Source organism: Sciurus carolinensis, chromosome 17, assembly GCF_902686445.1.
Source record: "Sciurus carolinensis chromosome 17, mSciCar1.2, whole genome shotgun sequence".
Lineage (NCBI taxonomy): Eukaryota > Metazoa > Chordata > Mammalia > Rodentia > Sciuridae > Sciurus > Sciurus carolinensis.
The window spans coordinates 47,685,510-47,706,673 of record NC_062229.1 but is presented as its reverse complement, the minus strand read 5'-3'; the positions used below and the strand labels follow the sequence as shown (position 1 = coordinate 47,706,673).

The window sequence follows — 21,164 nt, the reverse complement described above, 5'->3', positions numbered from 1 at the left end:
CTTATGACATTTTATCATATTACCATATAGATCTGAACTAAGATTATAATTTCACCCCTTCCCTTGCAGTGCTAGGGATTGAACACAGGGACATTCTACCACTGATCTGTTGTCCATAATGATCAAAGGTTATGTTTTGTTAAACCATCTACACTAAACACCAAAACACTATTTTCATCAGGCATGAAAGTGTTAAAATATTTGGGTAATGAAAGAAAAGTTCAGTGGACCTTACTTTGTGTATAGTTAGTGTTGATAAGCTGTTTTTCCAAGAACGGCTTATGTAATGTAGAAGTTTATTTCTCTTTCATCTAATACTCTGGGGAGTGTATTGAAGGCTAGTAGGGAAAGTGTGTGTGTGTGTGTGTGTGTGTATAAGAGAGATCTCTTACGTAATCATTGAAGGACTGAGACTAACAGTCTTTCTCCCATCTTTCATGGGTGATTCCTGAGATCACTCTGTTTGTTTTCATTCCAATAAACAAAAACAGAAAAGCAAAAGAGTATGGAAAAGCAAATGTACACAATTTTATGGATGAACCACAAAATCTGCACACATCACTCCGATTGCCACAGTCCAGTCATGTGACCCTACTAGTTGCAAAGAGGGCTGTGAAGCATCCTCCGAGCTATAATCCTATTACTCTGGCAAAAGTGGACAGCTACATTTTTGTTTTTTTGTCATGTTTCACATTACCAACTAAGTTGCATTACAAGTCTCTTTTAGATAGAAGGAAAGATAGAGAAGAAAAGCAGCAGACAATTTTAAATATTAGAGGCAGTTTTCTCCATTCAACTCAGAGACTATGGATTAAGATGTGAGATAAATGCCCACACTCTGAGATGCCCTGAGTTTCTTCGTTTCTCCTACAGAGTAGGAATGTTACTGATCTGAATGCAGTTTTAGTATCTTATGGAACGGAATAACATGGCCACTGGATGCCAGCCAACCAATTCATCTGCTGTTTAACTGAATGTGCCACAATCTCTTTTAATGTTGAAGGAAAAGGTGACACATGGGACTTAATGAAAGGTTTATGGGTGACTCAAGGTTTGGAGAGTAATTTTGACTCTACATGACATTCTCTTTCTTTATTTGCTGACTTTGGAAGCTACCATCAACATAAACAAAAATCTACCTGCAAAACAAATAAATTTACCATTGTTCCAGTCACTGATTTTAAAAAATTGACTGTCACAGGTTTTTAATGTATTTTTCAAGTATCATGTTATAAGAAACAAAGCCAGCTCTTCCCAAGTGGTAGGTCTTAGATAAACACAAGGAAGCAATTTGCACCCTCATTAAAAATAGCACACAAAAGGAAAGTGAGAAGAAAAATAGCAGATTTGGAGAATGTTATTTAATCTAATCAGCCTCTATTTTGGACATCTTTATTAAGATAATACAAATGAAGCTTTACTTATTACCAAGAATGCATTTTCATGACAGATTGAAAACCTAAACTGACCATACACATGAAAAGTTTGATTACAATTGAAATATACAGTATACCTGGCCAATAGAAATCCTAAAGCAACTTGAGGCAGTTAAGTTTGAATCTCTTAAACGTCCAGGAAGATAATCCTTCTACATTTTAACATGTATCCAGAATAGTATCACTGAGGATGGACATTGAAATGTTAAATAACCAAACAACATTAGCTTGAGTAAGAAAATTCATCAAAACCAACCCTAGTCAAGCAACACAGTAGCAATGGCCAAGTACTACAGTTGCATCACTTAGTCAGTGGACAGATGCCTCAGAAAATAGATTTCTTGGGATAAAACCTTTGTCTTATAATTTGTGGCACAGTTCAGTGCTAAGGAACATGAAGTATGTTTTTTGTACCTGCTGACCCAATAAAGACAATGTGGTTTTATCCATAAGGCTAGAAAACCCATACAAAATTATCTGACAATAAAAAGTTAATTTGAGGATAAGACTTTTCCTGGGTAGATGAGTAGATCATTTTTAACAGATAAATGTGCTTTGAAGAGTTTTGCTTATTAATCTAGATTAACAATAGGTACCCTTTGAATAACATGTCAGAATCATACAGGGTTGATAGGGGGTTTTTTTTGTTTTTTTTTTCTAAGTCTTAAAGATATATATTTTTTTTTATTGTAAACAACTGGGATACATGTTGTTTCTCTGTTTGTACATGGCGTAAAGGCATACCATTTGTGTAATCATACATTTACATAGGGTAATGTTGTTTGATTCATTCTGTTATTTTTTTCCCTTCCCCCCCACCCCTCCCACCCCTCTTTTCCCTCTATACAGTCCTTCCTTCCTCCATTCTTGCCCCCCTCCCTAACCCTAACTCTAACCCTAACACTAACCCCTCCCACCCCCCATTATGTGTCATCATCCACTTAATAGCGATATCATTTGTTCTTTGGTTTTTTGAGATTGGTTTATCTCACTTAGCATGATATTCTCCAATTCCATCCATTTGCCTGCAAATGCCATAATTTTATCATTCTTTATGACTGAGTAATATTCCATTGTATATATATATACCACAGTTTCTTTATCCATTCATCAATTGAAGGACATCTAGGTTGGTTCCACAATCTGGCTATTGTGAACTGAGCAGCTATGAACATTGATGGGTTGATAGGTTTTGAGAGTTATGTTTTGCTGTCTCTGAAATGACCCAGAAAATATCTAGACAACATAGTTTATTTATACAAACAGATACCCAAACAATTTCTTTCCTTCCTCAAGAAATAATATTTACTACAAAGACAAATTTTTTAAGAACTTAAAAAAATCTTTAAGTATCAAATATGAATAAATAATTATTATCAACTCTACATTTCCCTTATGGCTCTGGCTTTAGTTGGTAACCCCTAGGATATTGTCCATTTCTAGCCTGTAGTTGTAGCCTCCTGGGATGCATGTCCCACCCTGCCAGCCAGTTATGCCTTGCCACCAGCTGGCTCTGAAATTCCTCCTTGCTCACTGATGTCCACTCTTTCTTACTGAATTCCGTATTTGGCTGCTTGGATTTTGAATTTTGCTTGCCTTGTGATTTTACTTCTTGGCTTCAGTAATCTTACAACCACAATAAAATTCTTGGTCCTTAAATGCCTAGTGATATTGACTTGACTTGTCATTAGGCTACTCTCTCTCAAACAACCCTGAAGGAGAATTAATGAAACAGACACCATTTTGCTTCCCAATTTGCCTTTTGGCTTCAGTGACTTGAACTATGACACAGCTGGAGCAAAGAACCACTTTGTACCCCAACTCTGGCATCATTGCTTGCTGCTATTTATACAATTCTGAAATCAGATGGGTGTGACTTGGTGTTATTGATTTTTTTTGTTACCTTACTGTTGGCAGTGACTAAAAATACACAAAATTATTGAAACCATAAGTAGAAATGCAGTTCTAGCATAACACAAAAATATGAACATTTTCCATTGATGGCATTCATAAAAGTAACTGTGAAATCACAATGTGCTTATGTGAGAATCTTTTTTTTTAGGAAGAAATGTTCCATTATTTCAAATACTAAACATTTTATTCCTTTATAAAATAGTACTTAATATTTTACTATAGCATATTTAAATTTTGCTTTAAAAGTCAAATATACTGGTCTTATTTTAAAAGTTCTTGAAATTCCTTAAAAATAGCTTAAACTGAGCTGGGGCTGGGGCTCAGTGGTAGAGCACTTGCTTCACATGTGTGAGGCATTGGGTTTGATTCTCAGCACTGCATGTATATAAATGAATAAAATAAAGGCCCATCAACTACTTAAAAATTTTTTAAAAATAACTCAAATATATCTGTTTCTGACTGTGCTGGAAAAGTAGAGAAGTTGGTATCTGACTAATAGGGCATTAGGACAAAATATGAAGACCATAAATATATCTATACATATATGATCACCTGATTTACAACTGAAGTGCAACTGCAATGCTTTAGGGAAAGGATGTTTTCAAAAAAAGGTGTTGGATCAATTGGATATCCATCTGGAAACTATAAATCTTAACTCTTGTTTCACACTATGTACAGAACTGATTGCAGACAAAATGTAAATGTTACAAAATGGAACTCTTAGAAGACATCATGTTGGAATATCTTAATGACCTTAGAGTAGTAAAATTCACCTATATAAAACCCCATTCATCAGTAGAATACACTATTCCTGTAAATCAGGGGGAAAAGGGGGACTTTTTATTAGACAGAAGTTCTGAATTGATATTTCATACAAGATGATATGTAAATGTGTTATTAATGTATGCTTCATATCATTTATCACTACAAAAATAAAAACTTCACCACCACCAGAATAGCTAATATTAAGAGATGTAAAATACAGAAATTATCATGGATTGGGATAATATGTAGTAACTTGAAATTTCATATACCACATGTAGGAATGTAAATTAGCACCATGTTCCTATTAAACTCTTTGCCGGTAACTATTAAAGCAGAATATATTCTTGATGACCTAGTAACTGGACTTAAAGAATCTATGGACATGTTATATCTATAAAAATAAATATAGATAGATACAGAGATATAGATACATACATATATGTGTACACACATATCTGTAATATTTCTAAGATCATTAACATTAGTAGCCCAAATCATAAAGAACCCGATTTCAATCACAATAAAATTAATAAGTGAATTTATATAGTTATACAAATAACTATAGAGAAATAAAGAATAATCAACATGGTACCAAATTGATAGTTCTCACATATGAAATCTCCAGAGAAGCATTCTGTACCCAAAAGTGTCACATTATTCCATTTACATGAAGTTTTTAACTTATTTAAGCAGAATTAATCTGTGGTAATTAGAACAACAGTTATATTTTGGGAGGTGATGCCTAGTCAGAACAATACAGGACTCTTCTAGTGTTCTGCTCTTAGTTATATTTCTATCCACTGATGATTATAAAGATAGTTGTCTTTGGGAAATTCTTTAAACCATCCACCCCCTTAAGATCAGTGCACTTAACAGTATATGTGCTATTCCTGAAATACATTTTCAAGAGAATGTTTAACAATTTTGTATGTGGCAATCTACAGTTGAGATGCTAAATTTTATCTTTATGATTCTAAAAATTAAATTTTGTAAACAAGTCATAGGTATCACTCACACTGTGTCCATTGTGGGTCAACTGTGAATTCTGCTCATAAGATCTATGAGGCTGACATAAGATCTATCTTGTCACCTGTTTCCATAATCATGAAGGTAGGGAGAAAGATAATGTGAAGAATCATAACCTAGCTTTCCAAACATTTGCATAGACGCATTCTTGCTTTCATAATTTTGACCAAAGCACATAACAGGGACACACCTAAACTCATTAGTGGTGGAGAAATGCAATTGTATCAGGGGAAAGAGAACCAAAATGTTTGATAAATAGCCCTAATGAGTGCCACAACTATTAAGGGTATTATTTTCCTCAAATATGAAAATGAACACCATAGCCCTAGTTGAAATATATAGAGATATATAATTGTAAAATATCTAATCTAACATTTTTCTCTCTAATGAGCATATATGTGAGATCTCACATTGGGCCAAACATTAATTATATTAATGAATTTTTTATGATTTATCTCAATCTTCATTAATAATTTTGTTACTGGATAATCGATGTATACCTCATATGAAACAAATTGGCTCCAAATATTAATTTTTAACTTGCATGACTGTGAAACATTATAGGTAGATTATAGATTAGACAGTCCTTATATTTGAATTGTTACTTGAACTTGGAAATTTTGCCACCTGATCACTATACCTATAGACTGAACAAGTGTTATCAAGACTGTCTATAAATCAAGTAAGAATATGCTGAAATCAGGACTCCAGTAGGTTTATGATTAATCATTAATTTGTTTTTGTTATAAAGGATCTAATAATTCCAAAGTTTAATATCTAATTTGGAGTTATATATCACTGAAACAGTGAATAATTTGTCAAAAGCCAAAAAAGGTAGTCTTTTTGTACAACAATGTGCATGGTTTGTGGAAGTCTTTTGATATGGTGGACTTCTATAATAAAATGAAAACAATGTACAAGGTCAGTATAATACAACTAATTAGTTATAGATTGTAAGTGGGGAATTTTAATAGCACTCTACCGGGAGTGTGCACTGTCTCCTTTGACCCGACAACAAATTCACAGATTGTGCTTACTTATATTTATGCACCTAAAGGTTGATGGCATCAGATAATACAAACACAAAAACCTCTGGTTACCAGACAAAGTATGCTTGTTTTAGATACCTTTTTCATCTTTGAGTGCCAAGAGCTCAGCACAGGTCAAAAAACACAAGTTCTCAATAGCAATATTTATATAATACTTAAATACATTGAAAAACTGAAAGGTATAGCTATACTTAGCTCTTTCAAGGAGAACTTGAGTTTTTGGAGCAATACATATGAAAATCAACATAAAAAGCTTTAAGTTAACAAAAGTTTACTTTAGAAAAATAGTTAAGTGTTTTTTTTTTTTAAATCCTTCTAGCGACTGCTAAATTTGCACTACTGAAAGTATTAAAATCAATTCTAAATGCATTACTAGAAGAATTGTATTTCCCCCCAATTGGCAAGATCATTTTTTAAAAAAAGCCTAGTAACATCAATTATTGGTAAGGTTATGGATTAACAAGAATTCTGAAAATACTGCCAGTGGTAGAGTACATTTTTGCTAATGTCTCAGAGTGGGCCAGGATAGTAAATTTTTTTTTTTTTTTTTTTTTTTTTTTTTTTTTTTGCGGTGCTGGGGATTGAACCCAGGGCCTTGTACTTCTTTTTTTTTTTTTTTTTTTTTTTAATTTGTACACAAATATTTATGGCAGCTTTATTTATAATACCTGAAAATAAGAAATAATATTAATATGCTTGTATCTGTTGTTACTATAGTACACCCATATCATGACATACCCACTTAGTAAAAACTAAGAACTATTTATACTTGAAAAAAACAGAGAATTATACCAAGTGAAAATAGTCCCCAGAGAACATATAATCAGATTTGGAGGGCAGATTGATGGTTGCTGGGGTTTAAGAAGAAGATGGGTCCAGCTATAAAAGTACATGAGGTAAATAAGTATAAGGGTACACTTATAGGCTTCTTAAAAAGGGTAACATTGATCTTGTGGTTAGTGATAGAAATGTTCTGGATGGCCTTGTACTTCTTGAACTTGTAAGGCAAGCACTCTACCAACTGAACTATATCCCCAGCCCCTCAGGATAGTAAATTTAATTCCAAATACTTTACTTCTCAAAGGACAGTAATCTTCTACCAGAGTGATTTTCTTTTTTCTTACTGTGTTAAAGACTGGGAAATATCTTTTCAAAATTAAAATTGATAAGGAGGCTCATTTATTTAAAATGAATAAAAACCCAGTCTGAAAAAAGACCAAAGGGTGGATGGGTGGAGAAGGAGGAGATTGCTAAAGCCCCAAAACTCTTCCATGAGAACCATGAGACTTGGTTGTGAAGTCCACCAAACTAAAGACTATGATCAGGGCTATAAAGAGGAAAATATATCTGTAAGGGACAAGTAAAAGAAATGAAAATAACCAGCCGAGGGAACAGAGAGATGAATTTGCTGAGGGTGAATATTTATAGAATGGGCTTTTGGGTGCAAAGGGATAATGTATTCTGTGTTGCTGCTGAGGACACAGCTAGGACCAAGGAAAGAGAGTTACTAGGAGTGTTTCCTCTGATTTGAGGAAAGCTAAGAACTACCTAGTGATCTAATATGGTGCTCTCAGAAAGCAGCAGACTCACCATTATTGGAAGCATTCAGTGACTCGATGATCCTTGTCCTTATCAAGGGTGGCATGGATGGGATTCCTGAATTAGAAGAGACACTAGGAAAGAGTATTCTTATGTCCCCTCCCTCCTATTTGGATCCATATGTTGTTAATGTTAAAGGTCAAAGCCTATGAAGGGCTCTGTTGATACAAAACAGAAGCCAAAATACTAGCATCTATCAACCCTCAATTCACCTGCTTGTAATTTTTTAAAATTCTCTCCTTTTCTTCTAAATGCAGTTGTACTTAAATGTTTCTCACTGGGTCTACTGCTCTTTATTTTCCATAAATCTTTCACTTTAGAGTAAGCCAGAAGGACAAATGCTGACAAGGATGAAATGATGTGAAAACCTCATCCACTAATATTGGTGGTCAGTTGCAGTCATCCTCAGGATCGTTAATCCCTCGAACCTTTCTTTCAATCAGCTCTACCTTTTCCCCATACCTTCTAGTTACAGTGTGTCATGACATCATACTATGCTTGAAGGAGTGGCTCACAAGCAATGGAAAAAGACAGAGTATCTTTAGAACATTATTTGGCAGCTAACTTAGTTAAAGATCCCTCCACCTATGCTCTACTACATTGATTAATTTTTAAAGAAACAGCTAAATGAAGTTATTAATTATTTGTATGTAGTGCATTTGCTCTCATGCCCACTGTTATATTTTAATTTACTTTTTAACGAGTAAGCCAATATGATTTTAAAATGATTCCCCATCTGGCATGCAGGCTAATAAAGAAAAGAAATCTACTAATTTATGCCATATCAAATTTAGCCTCTTTTTTTGTACTTTCTAATTACGTAGTTCTCAAGCAAATCAAACTAGAAAAAAATGTATTTAACCTCTCTGCTTTTTAGTGCACATACATAGCTATTTAGAAATGGAACACTCATTTTTGGAAGTCTTAGGAATATGAAAACAGTATATGACAATTCTATCTCTATTATTTTTCTTTATTTTGATCATGCTACGTAAAACTGAATGATGACAAAGCAAATTGATCTTCTTGCAAAATAGCTGTCAACCTGCATCATCAGAGCATTCATTTATGTTCTTCATTTTGGTGGGGTATATTATGGTCAATTTTTTGAAAAATGCTGTAAACCACATAAAGTATGTGTGGTAATACTTTATTACTTTATTTTCTTATTACACTTGATATTAGTACCATGTGCCACATTGAATTGTTTATGCATATGCAAATCCAGGGAGATAGTAAGCTTTGCCTTGCTGTGATGAATATACCCAATAAAAACTTAGAGAAGGAAAATTTTATTTTGGATCATAGTTTCATTAGTCCATGGTCAGCCAACTTCATTGCTCTGGGCCCAAGATGAGGCAGAACATCACCACAGAAGGTATTGGCGAAAGAAAACGACTCAGTTCATGGCAACCAGGAAACAGAGTGAGAGCTTTGCTCACCAGGGACAAATTCTAAATCCCAAAGGCATAATGTCAGTGACCTATCCTTCCAGCCACACCTTACCTATTTGTAGTCACCAGTTAATCCATTTTAGTGGACTAATCTGCTGAGTAAGTCACAGCTTTCAAAATGTGATCATTTCACCTGTGAAAATTCTTGCATTGTCTCACATATGAGCTTTTGGGGGACACCTCATATCCAAACCATAACACAAGGTTTTGAGGTGGCGAATTCTTTTGAATTAACTTGCTATGACTTTGGAATATTTTTCCTGATTGAACATGTGTGAGTGTTTTGGACACACAGATTATTGCACACATTAATCATACACAGGAACAACAAGAAAGCTTACATATAAAAATTTGGATGTTAATGAGTAACACGTCCATGTTCTTCTACATGAATATGAAATGGAAAAATATTATTCTTATGCTTTCTAGATGTCTCAAAATGAAATTATGCTGCTGCCTTTCAGATGGGTTATGGATTGTCTGAAGGAGACTACATTCTTACTGTAATAGTTGAATAGCCTTGATTCAATTAGCCGGACATACAAAACTCTTATGGGAAGTGAGACAGTCAGAACGGGAAAGAGTAGCTGCATCCAGTCTTTGTGAAGTTCCACTTTGCCCCTGAGTCTCTCATGAGGGATGTCGGATCCAGAAAGCTCTTTTTTCTTCCTCAACACAATCTTTTTTTAATTCTGAGTTTCCCTCTCTCTGAAAGAACTTGTACTGGCCATCTCTGCCTTCTACTCAAGGGGACATTTGCAAATATGGAGCTCTACTTGTTCCCGAACCCTGCCTCATCCTCACCAGCAGGAAGCAAAGTCCTTTCTCAGTTGTCTCTGAACAAAGCTTCACTCTTCTATCTCCAGAATCAAAGAAAGTTCACTTGCCATGTTTAATTCTGAGACTCTGTTTTAATATTCTTTTATTTGGATGGTGCTGATGCTGAATCTGATCTAAGGACCACAGTGCATTTCTCTGCACTGACCTCTCATTACTCCCTGTAAAAATACATTTAGGAGTGTAATAATCTTTTACATAATGGAAAGAAAATGGAATCAAGTGTCAAACAATAGCCTATCTCTCAGCTGATTACAGTCTGCATGATTAAGTCAATTTATTTAAATCTTCTGAATCTTTGATAAAATTAAGGTCCTAGTAGTCCACCTGAGAGACACAGCATGGAAACCACACAAACTGATGAGTGCCAAAAAAAAAAAACAAGTCTTATAAACATCCCATGTCTTTTCTCATGGGTATGACAAAAGTGGTTTGGCTTTGTTTTGTTTTGAAATCAGCTATTCAAAAATGACACTAACCACTGGATTTGCCACTACACAACCATGTTACCATAGGCCTGGAAATCTTAGAATGTGACATATCTGGAATTTTCCCCCTGGAAATAAACATAAAATATTCAAATAATTCAACAACATATTTGCATACATAGACTTGAACAATCTTTTATTCTTTTACTATTATCACTATTTTTGTATAAGTCTTATAATTACTTCTTTTTTGCCTATAATTAGCATATCTTTTCATCTAATTCACTCAATTAACTAATTCTTTCCTAAAAAGCTTTCTAAATTGATAGTCTGTAATGATTCATCTAATATCTATTCTACTCAGAAGTCAAATACTCTATTCTGTTCTTACTCAACCACATAATTTAACCACATAGTTTTTAAAAATGTTTACTGTATCTATCAACTCAATATCACTCACATTCTTCATACTTCCATTCATGGGAGTGCCCCATGTATGTAGATTGCAATGAGTTTTCTGTGAAATTTGTAGTAGAACTGGTGGTCAGTTAATACAGTTAATAAACATGCAAGGAACTTGTTCCTTCAATTTCAGTTTTTTAAAATATATGTTATATTTTTAATTGACACACAACAATTGTACATATTCTGACATATACATGTATATGTATATATATAAATATATATGTAAATATGTATGTATATATGTAAATACATAAATATATATGTAAATATATATATATATATATATATATATACACACACCCCATGTGTAGTGATTAGATCAGGATAATTGGCATATCCATTGCCTCCAACACTTATCATTTCTTTGCAATACTTTGCTCTCATGTACACTGTTGTTATATTTTAATTTATTTGGGGTAAGTTAAATTTGGTAACAATTTAATTGTTGGTAAATTTCAAAATATACTCTACTAGCTATTTTGAAATGTACAGTTAATTGCTGTCAGTCATAACCATCCCACCATGCTAAAGAACATTAGAGGTTGTTCTTATACCCAACCACACTGTCCCTTTGGTTTTATAATGAACTTATGGACTTACCTCAGTCTATGTTGCAGAAACAAACATCACTGATCAGCCTAATAAAGAACTCTGAATTTCTCACTCAGAATATGAGAACCTAAATGCTTTACCTGAACTTCTTAGAAACTTTAAAATTTAAATGTCTGTTTTACTTCAAGAGATGTGACCTGATCTGTATAACTGCTTGGTTAATGAAGAATTACATGAATGAAGGTAAAAGAGGATAGGGCTTCAAGATGGTGGATTAGAGTCACCCAGTACTCACCTGTTTCTCTCCAAGGTAGAATCAAAATAACTGTAGAGCAACTGAATATCAAGGTGGGTGACTGTAGAGTAACACAAAAGTTCAATAATGGGCAGACAGACACTTGGAGAAACCCAGAGACTTTGGATAGTAAAATGGAGCACCCCAGCATCAATCATGTGGCAGCATGGCAGAGGGTGGGGATAGAGGTAAAAGAGGAAGAATTCCACTAAGTGCCACTGGCACAGGAGTGGCAACTCAAAGAAATACAGTCTGAACAGACAGTAGATGGAATCTGAAGAGTAAACTGACTCTGAAGAAGTGCCCTGTGCTTCCCAGAGTATTCTCACAGTACCGTAATATGGAGCCATCTTGAGAAAGACTGGGCTTAAAGTTCTGGGAATCAAATGTCCGGGCATTTTCCCATCCCCAGATACCCACAAAAATATTGCTATATTGACAACTTCCTTGATAGTCAGTTTGATACCAGGGTAGAGCCTCTGACACTAACCCACTGAGAATTATATATGGTGGGAAATTGGACTGCAATCTGTGAGGGAATGGAGAACATTTCCCCCTTTAAAATTGAGGTTTGGGGAGCCAGCTGAAAGAATCCAAGGGAAGGAGTAACTACGTATGATTTTGCATGGGAGCTAAATCGTGGAACACCTGAGTTAGGAGTGATGGATTGTAAGGGGCCCACCTCCATCACTCACACACCCCCAGCAGATAGTTGTGACTCCATTACCTCTCTCTGCCTTCAGAGTATATGATTAAATAACTATGAAATAAATCTTTGCTGGGCGATTCTGAGTTTTGCCTCTCAATGCAGGGCATCTGAGGAGTATTCCAACTGGCTCCAATCACAAACCACCACCCTGGTCACCTGGAAAGCACACCAAAGGAAAGAAAGGGTGAATAACCCCCAGTCTTTACTCTCTTCAAGGGCCACACAGCCTAGGAAGACAGAAAGAAGTACTGATCAGCATAGGTTGCAATGATTTATTCTTGCCCTCATAATCAAGCACTTGGACAGAAAAGAAACTGTTATTTTTTATTAATAATTTTTGTTATTGCTTCCTTTGCTTTACTTCTAATTTATTTTATCTTTTAACTTTTTTGTTTATTCTACATTATTTTTGCACTTTCATTTCTGTTGTTGTATTTGTTTGGTTTTTCCCTTTATTTTTGTATTTATTTTTAATGTTTACTAAGAAGGCCCTCATATAAAAGTGAAAGAAATTATATCCTAATAGATACAAAAATATCAACATAGGAAAAGAAAAAAAATTAAAAACAAGGCAACATGCACCTGCTAAAGGTCATAATTCTTTAGTAAATAATTCCAAATATATCAAAGTGGTTGAAATATCAATGAATTCAAAAGAATAAGCTATTTAAAATCTCAATGAATTCCAAGAGGATAAAAGTAGACACATAAATGAATTAAGGAACACAATGCAATTGTTAGTGAGCAAATTAATAAAGGGATAAGATATTTTGAAAAGAATCAAACAGAAATCCTAGAAATTAAAAGCCCAGGACTGGGGAGGTAGCTCAGTTGGTAGAGTGCTTGCCTCACAAGCACAAGGCCCTGGGTTCAATCCCCAGGACCACACACACAAGAAAGTCCAATAAATCTGAAATCTGATTAAGAACTCAGCTGAAAGCCTCCGAAACTAGATCAAGCTGAAGAAAGTATGTCAGGACTTGAAGACAAGGTTGAGTAATTAACATTCAGATAGTAATAAAGGGAAAAAAATATGAATGAGCATACCATTCAAGTTTATGTCTGGGTCACCATTCAAAGGACCAGAATTATGCTTAATTAGAACAGATAAAGAAAAATAACTACATGCTGGAGGCATAGGCAATCTATTCAGTGAAATAATAAAAGGTTTTCTAAATCTTGAAAAATATGTGGACATCCATATAAAGAAAGTTTTCTAAACCCTAAATAGCATGAATAGAAGAGAACCTCTTAATGACATATTATAGCTAAACTGCCCAAAGTACAGAACAAAAGAAGCAAAAAGCTGCAAGAGAGAAGCACCAAGTCATATTTAAAGTTAAAGTCATCAGAATAACAGCAGATTTTTCAGCAGAAACTAAAGGCCAGGAGAGCATAGAAAGATGTATTTCACATTTCCTGAAAGAAAATAACTGCCAACTGAGATTACTATACTCAACAAAATTATTCCTCAGAAATGAATAAATAAAAATCTTTTGATAATAGAAGTATAAACTGAGAGAATGCATTAATAGACCAGCATCAGAGAAGATATTTATGGGAATTCTACACCAGAAGAGGAAGAAAGATAACAACAAGCATGAGAATACAGGAAAGAATAGTTCTCACTAGAGGAGTAGATAGAGAAATGAGAATTAAGAGGGAATCAAACATTATTAATAAAGAAAATAATCAAATATTTAAGATGAGTAAGAGAGGAAGCAACAAATCAGAATATTCAAAACAATTTTAAGAAAACCAACAAAATGACCAAACAAGCATACACCTTTCAATGTAAATGGTTTCAATGCTCCATTTAAAATATGCAGATTGGCTGATTGGATTAAAAAGCAAAACCCAACAATATGCTGTCTGAAACAAATTTACCTGACCAACAAAGACATACATAGACTGAAAGTGAAAGGATGGAAAATAATATTCTATATAAATGGACTCTGAAAGTAAGCTGGAGCAACTATGCTCATATCCAACACAACAGACTTCAAGCCAAAACAGTCTGAAATAACATAAACTATTACTACATAATAATAAAGGGAATAATTCATCAAGAAGACATGATTATAAATAAATAAATATGCACTAAATATCTGAGCACCAAATTTTATAAAGCAAACATTACTGAACATAAAGAGATAGACCCTAATGCAATAATGGTGGGTGACATCAATACCTCACTCTCACTGATAGATTATCCAGAACCCCCCAAAAAAAGTAACAAAGAAACCTCAGATTAAAGTTACACAATAGATCAAGTGGAATTAACAGACATCTAAAGAACATTCCATCAAACAACTGCAGAACACAATAGTCTTTTCATCAGCACATGGAACTTTCTCTAAAATAGATCATATTTTATGTCATTGAGTAATCCTTAGAAAATTCAAATTTGAATTTGAAGAAATTTGAAATTACTTCACTTAGAACTTGCTTCCTGACCTGTGAAGTAACTGTAATTTGTTAAACCACAAAATACAAAGCACTGAATTGGAACCCAGGGGTCTCAGAGCTGAATCTTGCTCTTCACTAACTAGCTGGAAAATTCAATGCTGTGTTTCTGTATCATCATCTGTGTGACACTAGGCAAATCACTTGACCTCTTTTATGCCTCAATTTCCTCATCTATAAAAGAGAGTAATAAGAGTATTGACATCTTAGTATTATTGGAAAGAGTTAAAAGATGATTATAAATGACTTAGAACAGTACTGGGCTCATACTAAGAATGTGTATTTTCTTTAACAACTGTATAATAATCTGTCTTGTTATAATTCCTATATTATCTCACTTTACAAAGCTATGTTGAGAACCAAACAACATATGAAAATTTTACTCACTTTTTTAATTGCTGTATAGCAAATTACCACCAATTTGTCTGCTTAAAACAATGCCTGCTTATGGTTTCTATAGATCAGGAAATCTAGGTATGGCTTAGCTGGATTCTCAGGTCAGGAATTCAAAGAGCTGACATCAAATTATCATCTGAGCTATGTTTTTATCCTGGACCTCAGATTCATTTCCCAGTTCCATGTGACTGTTGGAAGAATTCATGTCTTTGTGGTTGCAGGGCTGAGGTCCACATCTCTAACTAGATATTCGCCTGGGATTCCTCTCAACAATAAGAGACCACCTGCTATTCCTTGCATGTGGTCCTGTCCATCTTATGGCAGTCACTTTCTTCTTACTGACTTCCAATACCTTTTCACCAGGTGAAGAAAACTTCCTTTTTTTAGAGGGTTTGCCTGATCTGGTCACCCAGGATAATTTCCCATTTTGTCACAAAATATAACCTAATCACAGTTTGATACCTCATCATGTTCACAGGGGAAGAGATCAAATGAGGACCAGGTCATTAAGAGTTGTTCAGAATTCTCCCTTCTACAAATATGAACGTGAAATGAAAATTAAAAGTAATCTACAAACATAAAATGAGCATTTTCTTGAGTGATTTTTACCATTGTCATCTTTGTGATATGAACGAATTCTTTATCTCATACAACACTGTTCTTATTTTCAGTGGTTTAAATTAGATGTAAAGATTATCCCATCCATCTGATTGTTGTGCAGCTCAGAGCTTAGTACTAGTTTCATAACTCCTCGAATTCCTATGATCATTGACTGAGATATTTATTTCCCACATATCCTGCTAAATAAATTTCTATGGAGAAATTTCTTTCCATTATTGTCACTAGTCCATAAAATGTTCAACAATTACCACCCTTTCATGTGTACCAATACAGAAATTCCCTGAGGTCTACTTTGACTTGATCTTAAAACAAGCTAAGGAAAATACCTTAATGATATTTAACCAGGAAGTAAGAGGACAGTCTCAGAGATACTTATTCATAAGCAATAGGAGAGAGCTCAAATGACCCACTTAGTTATGGATTTATCATTTGACCAACACTCAAGAGGACCTCATCTATTATAAAAAAAAAAAGTTCAACAAAGTAAAAAAAGGATATGTATGGAAAGGTTGAAATGCTTACATATGCTTTATATTTTTTAAAAGAGGGGACAATTTAACCTCTAAATCCAAACAAGAAACTTCTGGTATTTTGTTAATAGGAGTGCCTTCAGGGCAAGAATGAATTCCATATTCCCACAGAGATTAGTAAAACTTTAATACATGGAAATTGGGTAGTATTGCATAAATTGTACCTGTGTTCAAATAATTTCTTCCACTGTTGGTGGTACGATCTTGGATGAGTGACTCTTCCTCATGGGAACTTAGTTTCTGCCTCTTTAACATGGGAGTACTACTGTCTACTTCAGGAGATGTTTGAGGATTAAGTGAAATGCCCCATGCTAAGCTCTTAAAACAATGTCTTTACACAGTGACTTTTTAGCAAATTATGGTCCTCGTTCTTATTGTTTTGATCATTTAATTGTCTTACCTGGCTCCAAGTTTGGAATGTTGTAAATGCTCAGAAAATATTACTTTCTTCGCTCTCCTTAATCATGTTTGTTGAGTTGATCTGGATATATCAAGGAGGGTATTTTGAATATTAACAATTAACAGTCTAAAGAAGTTACTGTTTAATTTTAATTTTATGCTTTTTTTTTTCCTCCCTGGTTACCTGCCTGACTTCCTTCCCTCCTTCCTTGCTTCTTTCCTTTTCTTTCTCCTTCCTTTTCTTTTCTTTTTTCCTCTCCCCATCTTTTTTCCTTTCTCTCTTTTTTTCCCAAGCAGATATTATTTTAAATTTCCGAACAACTTATGTCAGCAAATCTGGCCAAGTTATTTTCGAAGCAAGATCAATTTGCATCCACTACGTCACAACCTGGTTCATCATTGATTTAATTGCTGCCCTGCCCTTCGATCTCCTGTATGCTTTCAACGTCACAGTGGTGAGTCAAGAACTTGATCCCACACAGCCTTTAAGCTTGCTTTTACTCCTCTACTTACTTTTTCACATGTTCAGGTTTAAAAAGTTTATAGCAATTGTGTTTCCCAGGATATGTGCCCTCAATAAAACTGCCTGGGTGCCCAATAACATGCAGGCCAGATTCTCCACTTCAGAAAGTTACTTCCTTTGGAAACCCACATTACCTGTTTTCACTATACAAATACCCAGAACCAAGTTTTTTTTAAAAAACTTGAATTTATCATACATATGGACTCACTGAACAAATCCTTTGAGAAGGAAACCATAGCCATTTCTTTATATTACCTAAAGAGAGATTGTCTTCCAAGTATTTGGTGGAAAGTTTGAAGATTTCTTTTCCTTCTTATGACCTTTAACTCCCTATCTCTTGAGTATTTCATTATTCATCATTTCATCATTGGCAAAACCAATGCAAGACCAATCAAGATAGAGAATAATGCTGAGGTTAAAAAGTTAAAGTAATTCAGTCATTTCTTAGAAGTTCTTATAAAAGTGTTGGGTGGGACAGAAACCTGAATGACACAGTAATTGACCAGAAAACATGAGAATTCCCTTGAATTTGTATTAATACTTATAACTTTTCCTTTTTCTTCCTCTAAACCCCCCTATCCTTATGTCTCCTCACAAGCAAGTATGCCCACTTACAGTAGTAACTACTTTTACTATTTGATGATTGATATTCTTAAAATTATCAAACACTTCCTTACAAATGGAGAGACTTTCGAGGAGGTCATTTGAAATCATAAATGTAATTTTCTGTTAAACAACTTCAGCATGTAAACATTTACTTAAATTTTGTTCAAAGTAAACAAATTCCCTAGTCAGTTAACTATCTCCCATAGAAATCATATTCTTCATTAAGAATTGAAAGGTATAGCTTTCAAAATGAAACAAAGGGATGGATGTTTTAAATACAGTCATTATTGACTTCAAAATGAATATGAAACGGTAATCCTATTTAGTATACACTTTCGCGTTTTTAAATTACCTGTACAATATTGTTTTTCTTTCTTTCTTTTTTCCTAAGTTGGAAGGTTGAGAGAGTCGACATGGTTAAAAGGTTTACAACATAACTGAAAGGAAAGTTGGCAGGAGAAGTCTTGTGTATTAATATCAATCAGTGCTACATCAAACTGTTATCTGGGCTTTGTAAAGTGCTCTTGAAGATTGAATTTGACTAGATAAGTGTACTATAATGAAAGTGTAATGACTTAAAATAAGGCTTTTGGAAGACTGCAAAAGAATCTAAAAGAAGTATATAATTCACAAAATGTTAAAAAAAAATTTCTGAATTCTGGCAAATTGTTAAGTAAATGTTATTTAATAGAATTCTGTTTTAAATTATGTTGCTGCTTTGCTACTAGATACTAATAAATTTTTCATGTTCCATTTTTCTTTGGGTGCTGAACAAATAGGAAAATCTTAAATGTATGTATGTAGTATGCAGTTATTAAAAATGTATAGAATAGAAATATTTAAACATATTTATTTATCATTAACATATACATTACTTAAATTAACATGGATAAAGGAATTTATATGTCAAGTTCTCATATTTTTGAATTTTAAATAGTTCACTTTCACTACTCTCAGCTCCCTTTTTTATTAGAGCATTATAATTATACAAAGTAATTGGGTTCATTTTGACAAATCATACATGCAAGGAATTTGATTTCCCCCATTTTCCTCCCCTCTGCCCTGCTCCTATTTTCCTTCCTCATCACTACTCAACTTCCTTTCTTCTACTTATACATAAAGGTGAAATTCCCTTTGGTACCTTTATTTATGAATATAATGTGATTTTGTTAAATTCACTCCATATTTCTTCCCCTTTCCCTTCCTTCCTCCCTTTCATTCCCCTACATCTACTCCACTAATCTTTACTATACCTTTATGCTATCCAATCCCACACACACATACTGCTTTCTTGTCCTTATTTTGCTCTGGCTTCCACACATGACAGAAAACATTCAATCCTTGATTTTGTGGGTTTGGCTTATTTCACTTAGCATGATTTTCTCCACTTCCATTCATTTACCAGCAAATGCCATTATTTCATTCTTCTTTATGGCTGAGTAAAACTCCATTTTGTGTGTATTTTCTTGATCCATTCATCTATTGGCAGGCACCTGAACTGATTCCATAATTTGGCTATTGTGAATTGTGCTGCTATAAACATTGAAGTGACTGTATTGCTATAGTATACTGATTTTAGATCTTTTGGATATAGACCAAGGAGTGAGATAGCTGGCTCATATGCTGGTTCCATTCCTTGTTTTTGAGGAGTATTCATACTGCTTTAGAGTGGTTATATTATACTAGCCTGCAGTCCCACCAAAAATGTACCTTTTCCCCCACATCCTTGCCAGCATTTATTATTATTCATGTTCTTGAAAATTGCCGTTCCGAATGGAGTGAGATGAAATGTTTGTGCAGTTTTGATTTGCATTTCCCTGATTGCTAGAGATGTTGAACACACATACACACACACACACACACACACACACTTATATATATATGTATATTTTTGGCCATTTGTGTTTCTTCTTTTGAAAAATTTCTTAATGTTTTTGCCTGTTTATTGCTTGTGCTATTTAGTTTTTTTAATATTGAGTTTTTCATTTCCTTTTGTATTCTGGATATTAATCCCGTCAGGAATAGCTGGCAAAGATTTTCTCCCATTCCATAGGCTCTCTTTTCACTCTCCTATTCATTTCCTTTGCTGTGCAGAGGCCTTTCATTTTGATGGCATGACACTTATTGATTCTTGGTTTGATTTCTTGAGCTTCAGGTGTCTTGTTGAGAAAGTCAGTATCTGCACCTATGTGATGGAGTGTTGACCTTACATTTTCTTCAAGCAGGTTTAAGGTTTTTGGTCTAATTCTTAAGTCTTTGATCCATTTTGATATGAGTTTTATCCAGGGTGAAAGATAGGAATCTAAATTCATTCTTCTACATATGGATATCCAGCTTTCCCACAACATTTATTTAAGAAGCTATCTTTTCTCCAACATTGATATGTGGCACCTTTGTAAGTATGTGGGTTTGTCTCTGTGTCTATTCTATTCCATTGGTCTTCATGTCTATTTTGATGCCAATATCATATTATTTTTGCTATATTACAGCTCTGTAGTATAATTTGAAATCAGGTATTATGATGCCTTCTGCATTGCTTTTATTATTCCGAATGTCTTTGACTATTCTGGCTCTCTTATTTTTCCAAATAAATTTAAGAACTGTTTCTTCTAGGTCTGTGAAGAATGTCATTGGTATTTTGATAGGGATTGCATTAAATGTGTATATTACTTTTGGTAGTATGGTCATTTTGACCATATGAATTCTACCTGTCCAAGAGCATGGGAGGTCTTTTCATCTTCTGAAGCCCTCTTCAATTATTTTCTTTAGTCCTCTATAGTTTTTGTTGTACCTCTGTGGTTAGATTAATTCCAAGGTTAGATTAATTAATAATTAATTCCACTTTTTTGAGGTTATTGTGAAGGAGATGGTTCTCCTGATTTCTTTCTCAGCAGAATTGTTGTTGGATTATAGAAAAATTATTGATTTGTGGGTGTTGATCTTGTATCCTGCTACTTTGCTAAATTCATTTTATGAGCTCCAGAAGTCTTCTGGTGGAAATTTTTGGGTCTTCTAGCTATCAAATTATGCCATCAACCAACAGTGATAGTTTAACTTCTTCTTTTCTAATTAGTATTCCTTTCATCACTCAGCT

General features: G+C 34.1%; 1 protein-coding gene across 2 annotated transcripts in view; it reads left to right on the top strand.

The window, feature by feature from the left end:
- Positions 1–21,164, top strand: part of Kcnh8 (potassium voltage-gated channel subfamily H member 8) — a 360,225-nt gene that overhangs the window by 207,573 nt on the left and 131,488 nt on the right. For both annotated transcript variants that reach the window (XM_047531744.1, XM_047531743.1), the window contains one exon: positions 17,239–17,396. In XM_047531744.1, the coding sequence (XP_047387700.1) occupies positions 17,239–17,396 (158 nt within the window). The remainder of the gene's footprint in view (positions 1–17,238; positions 17,397–21,164) is intronic.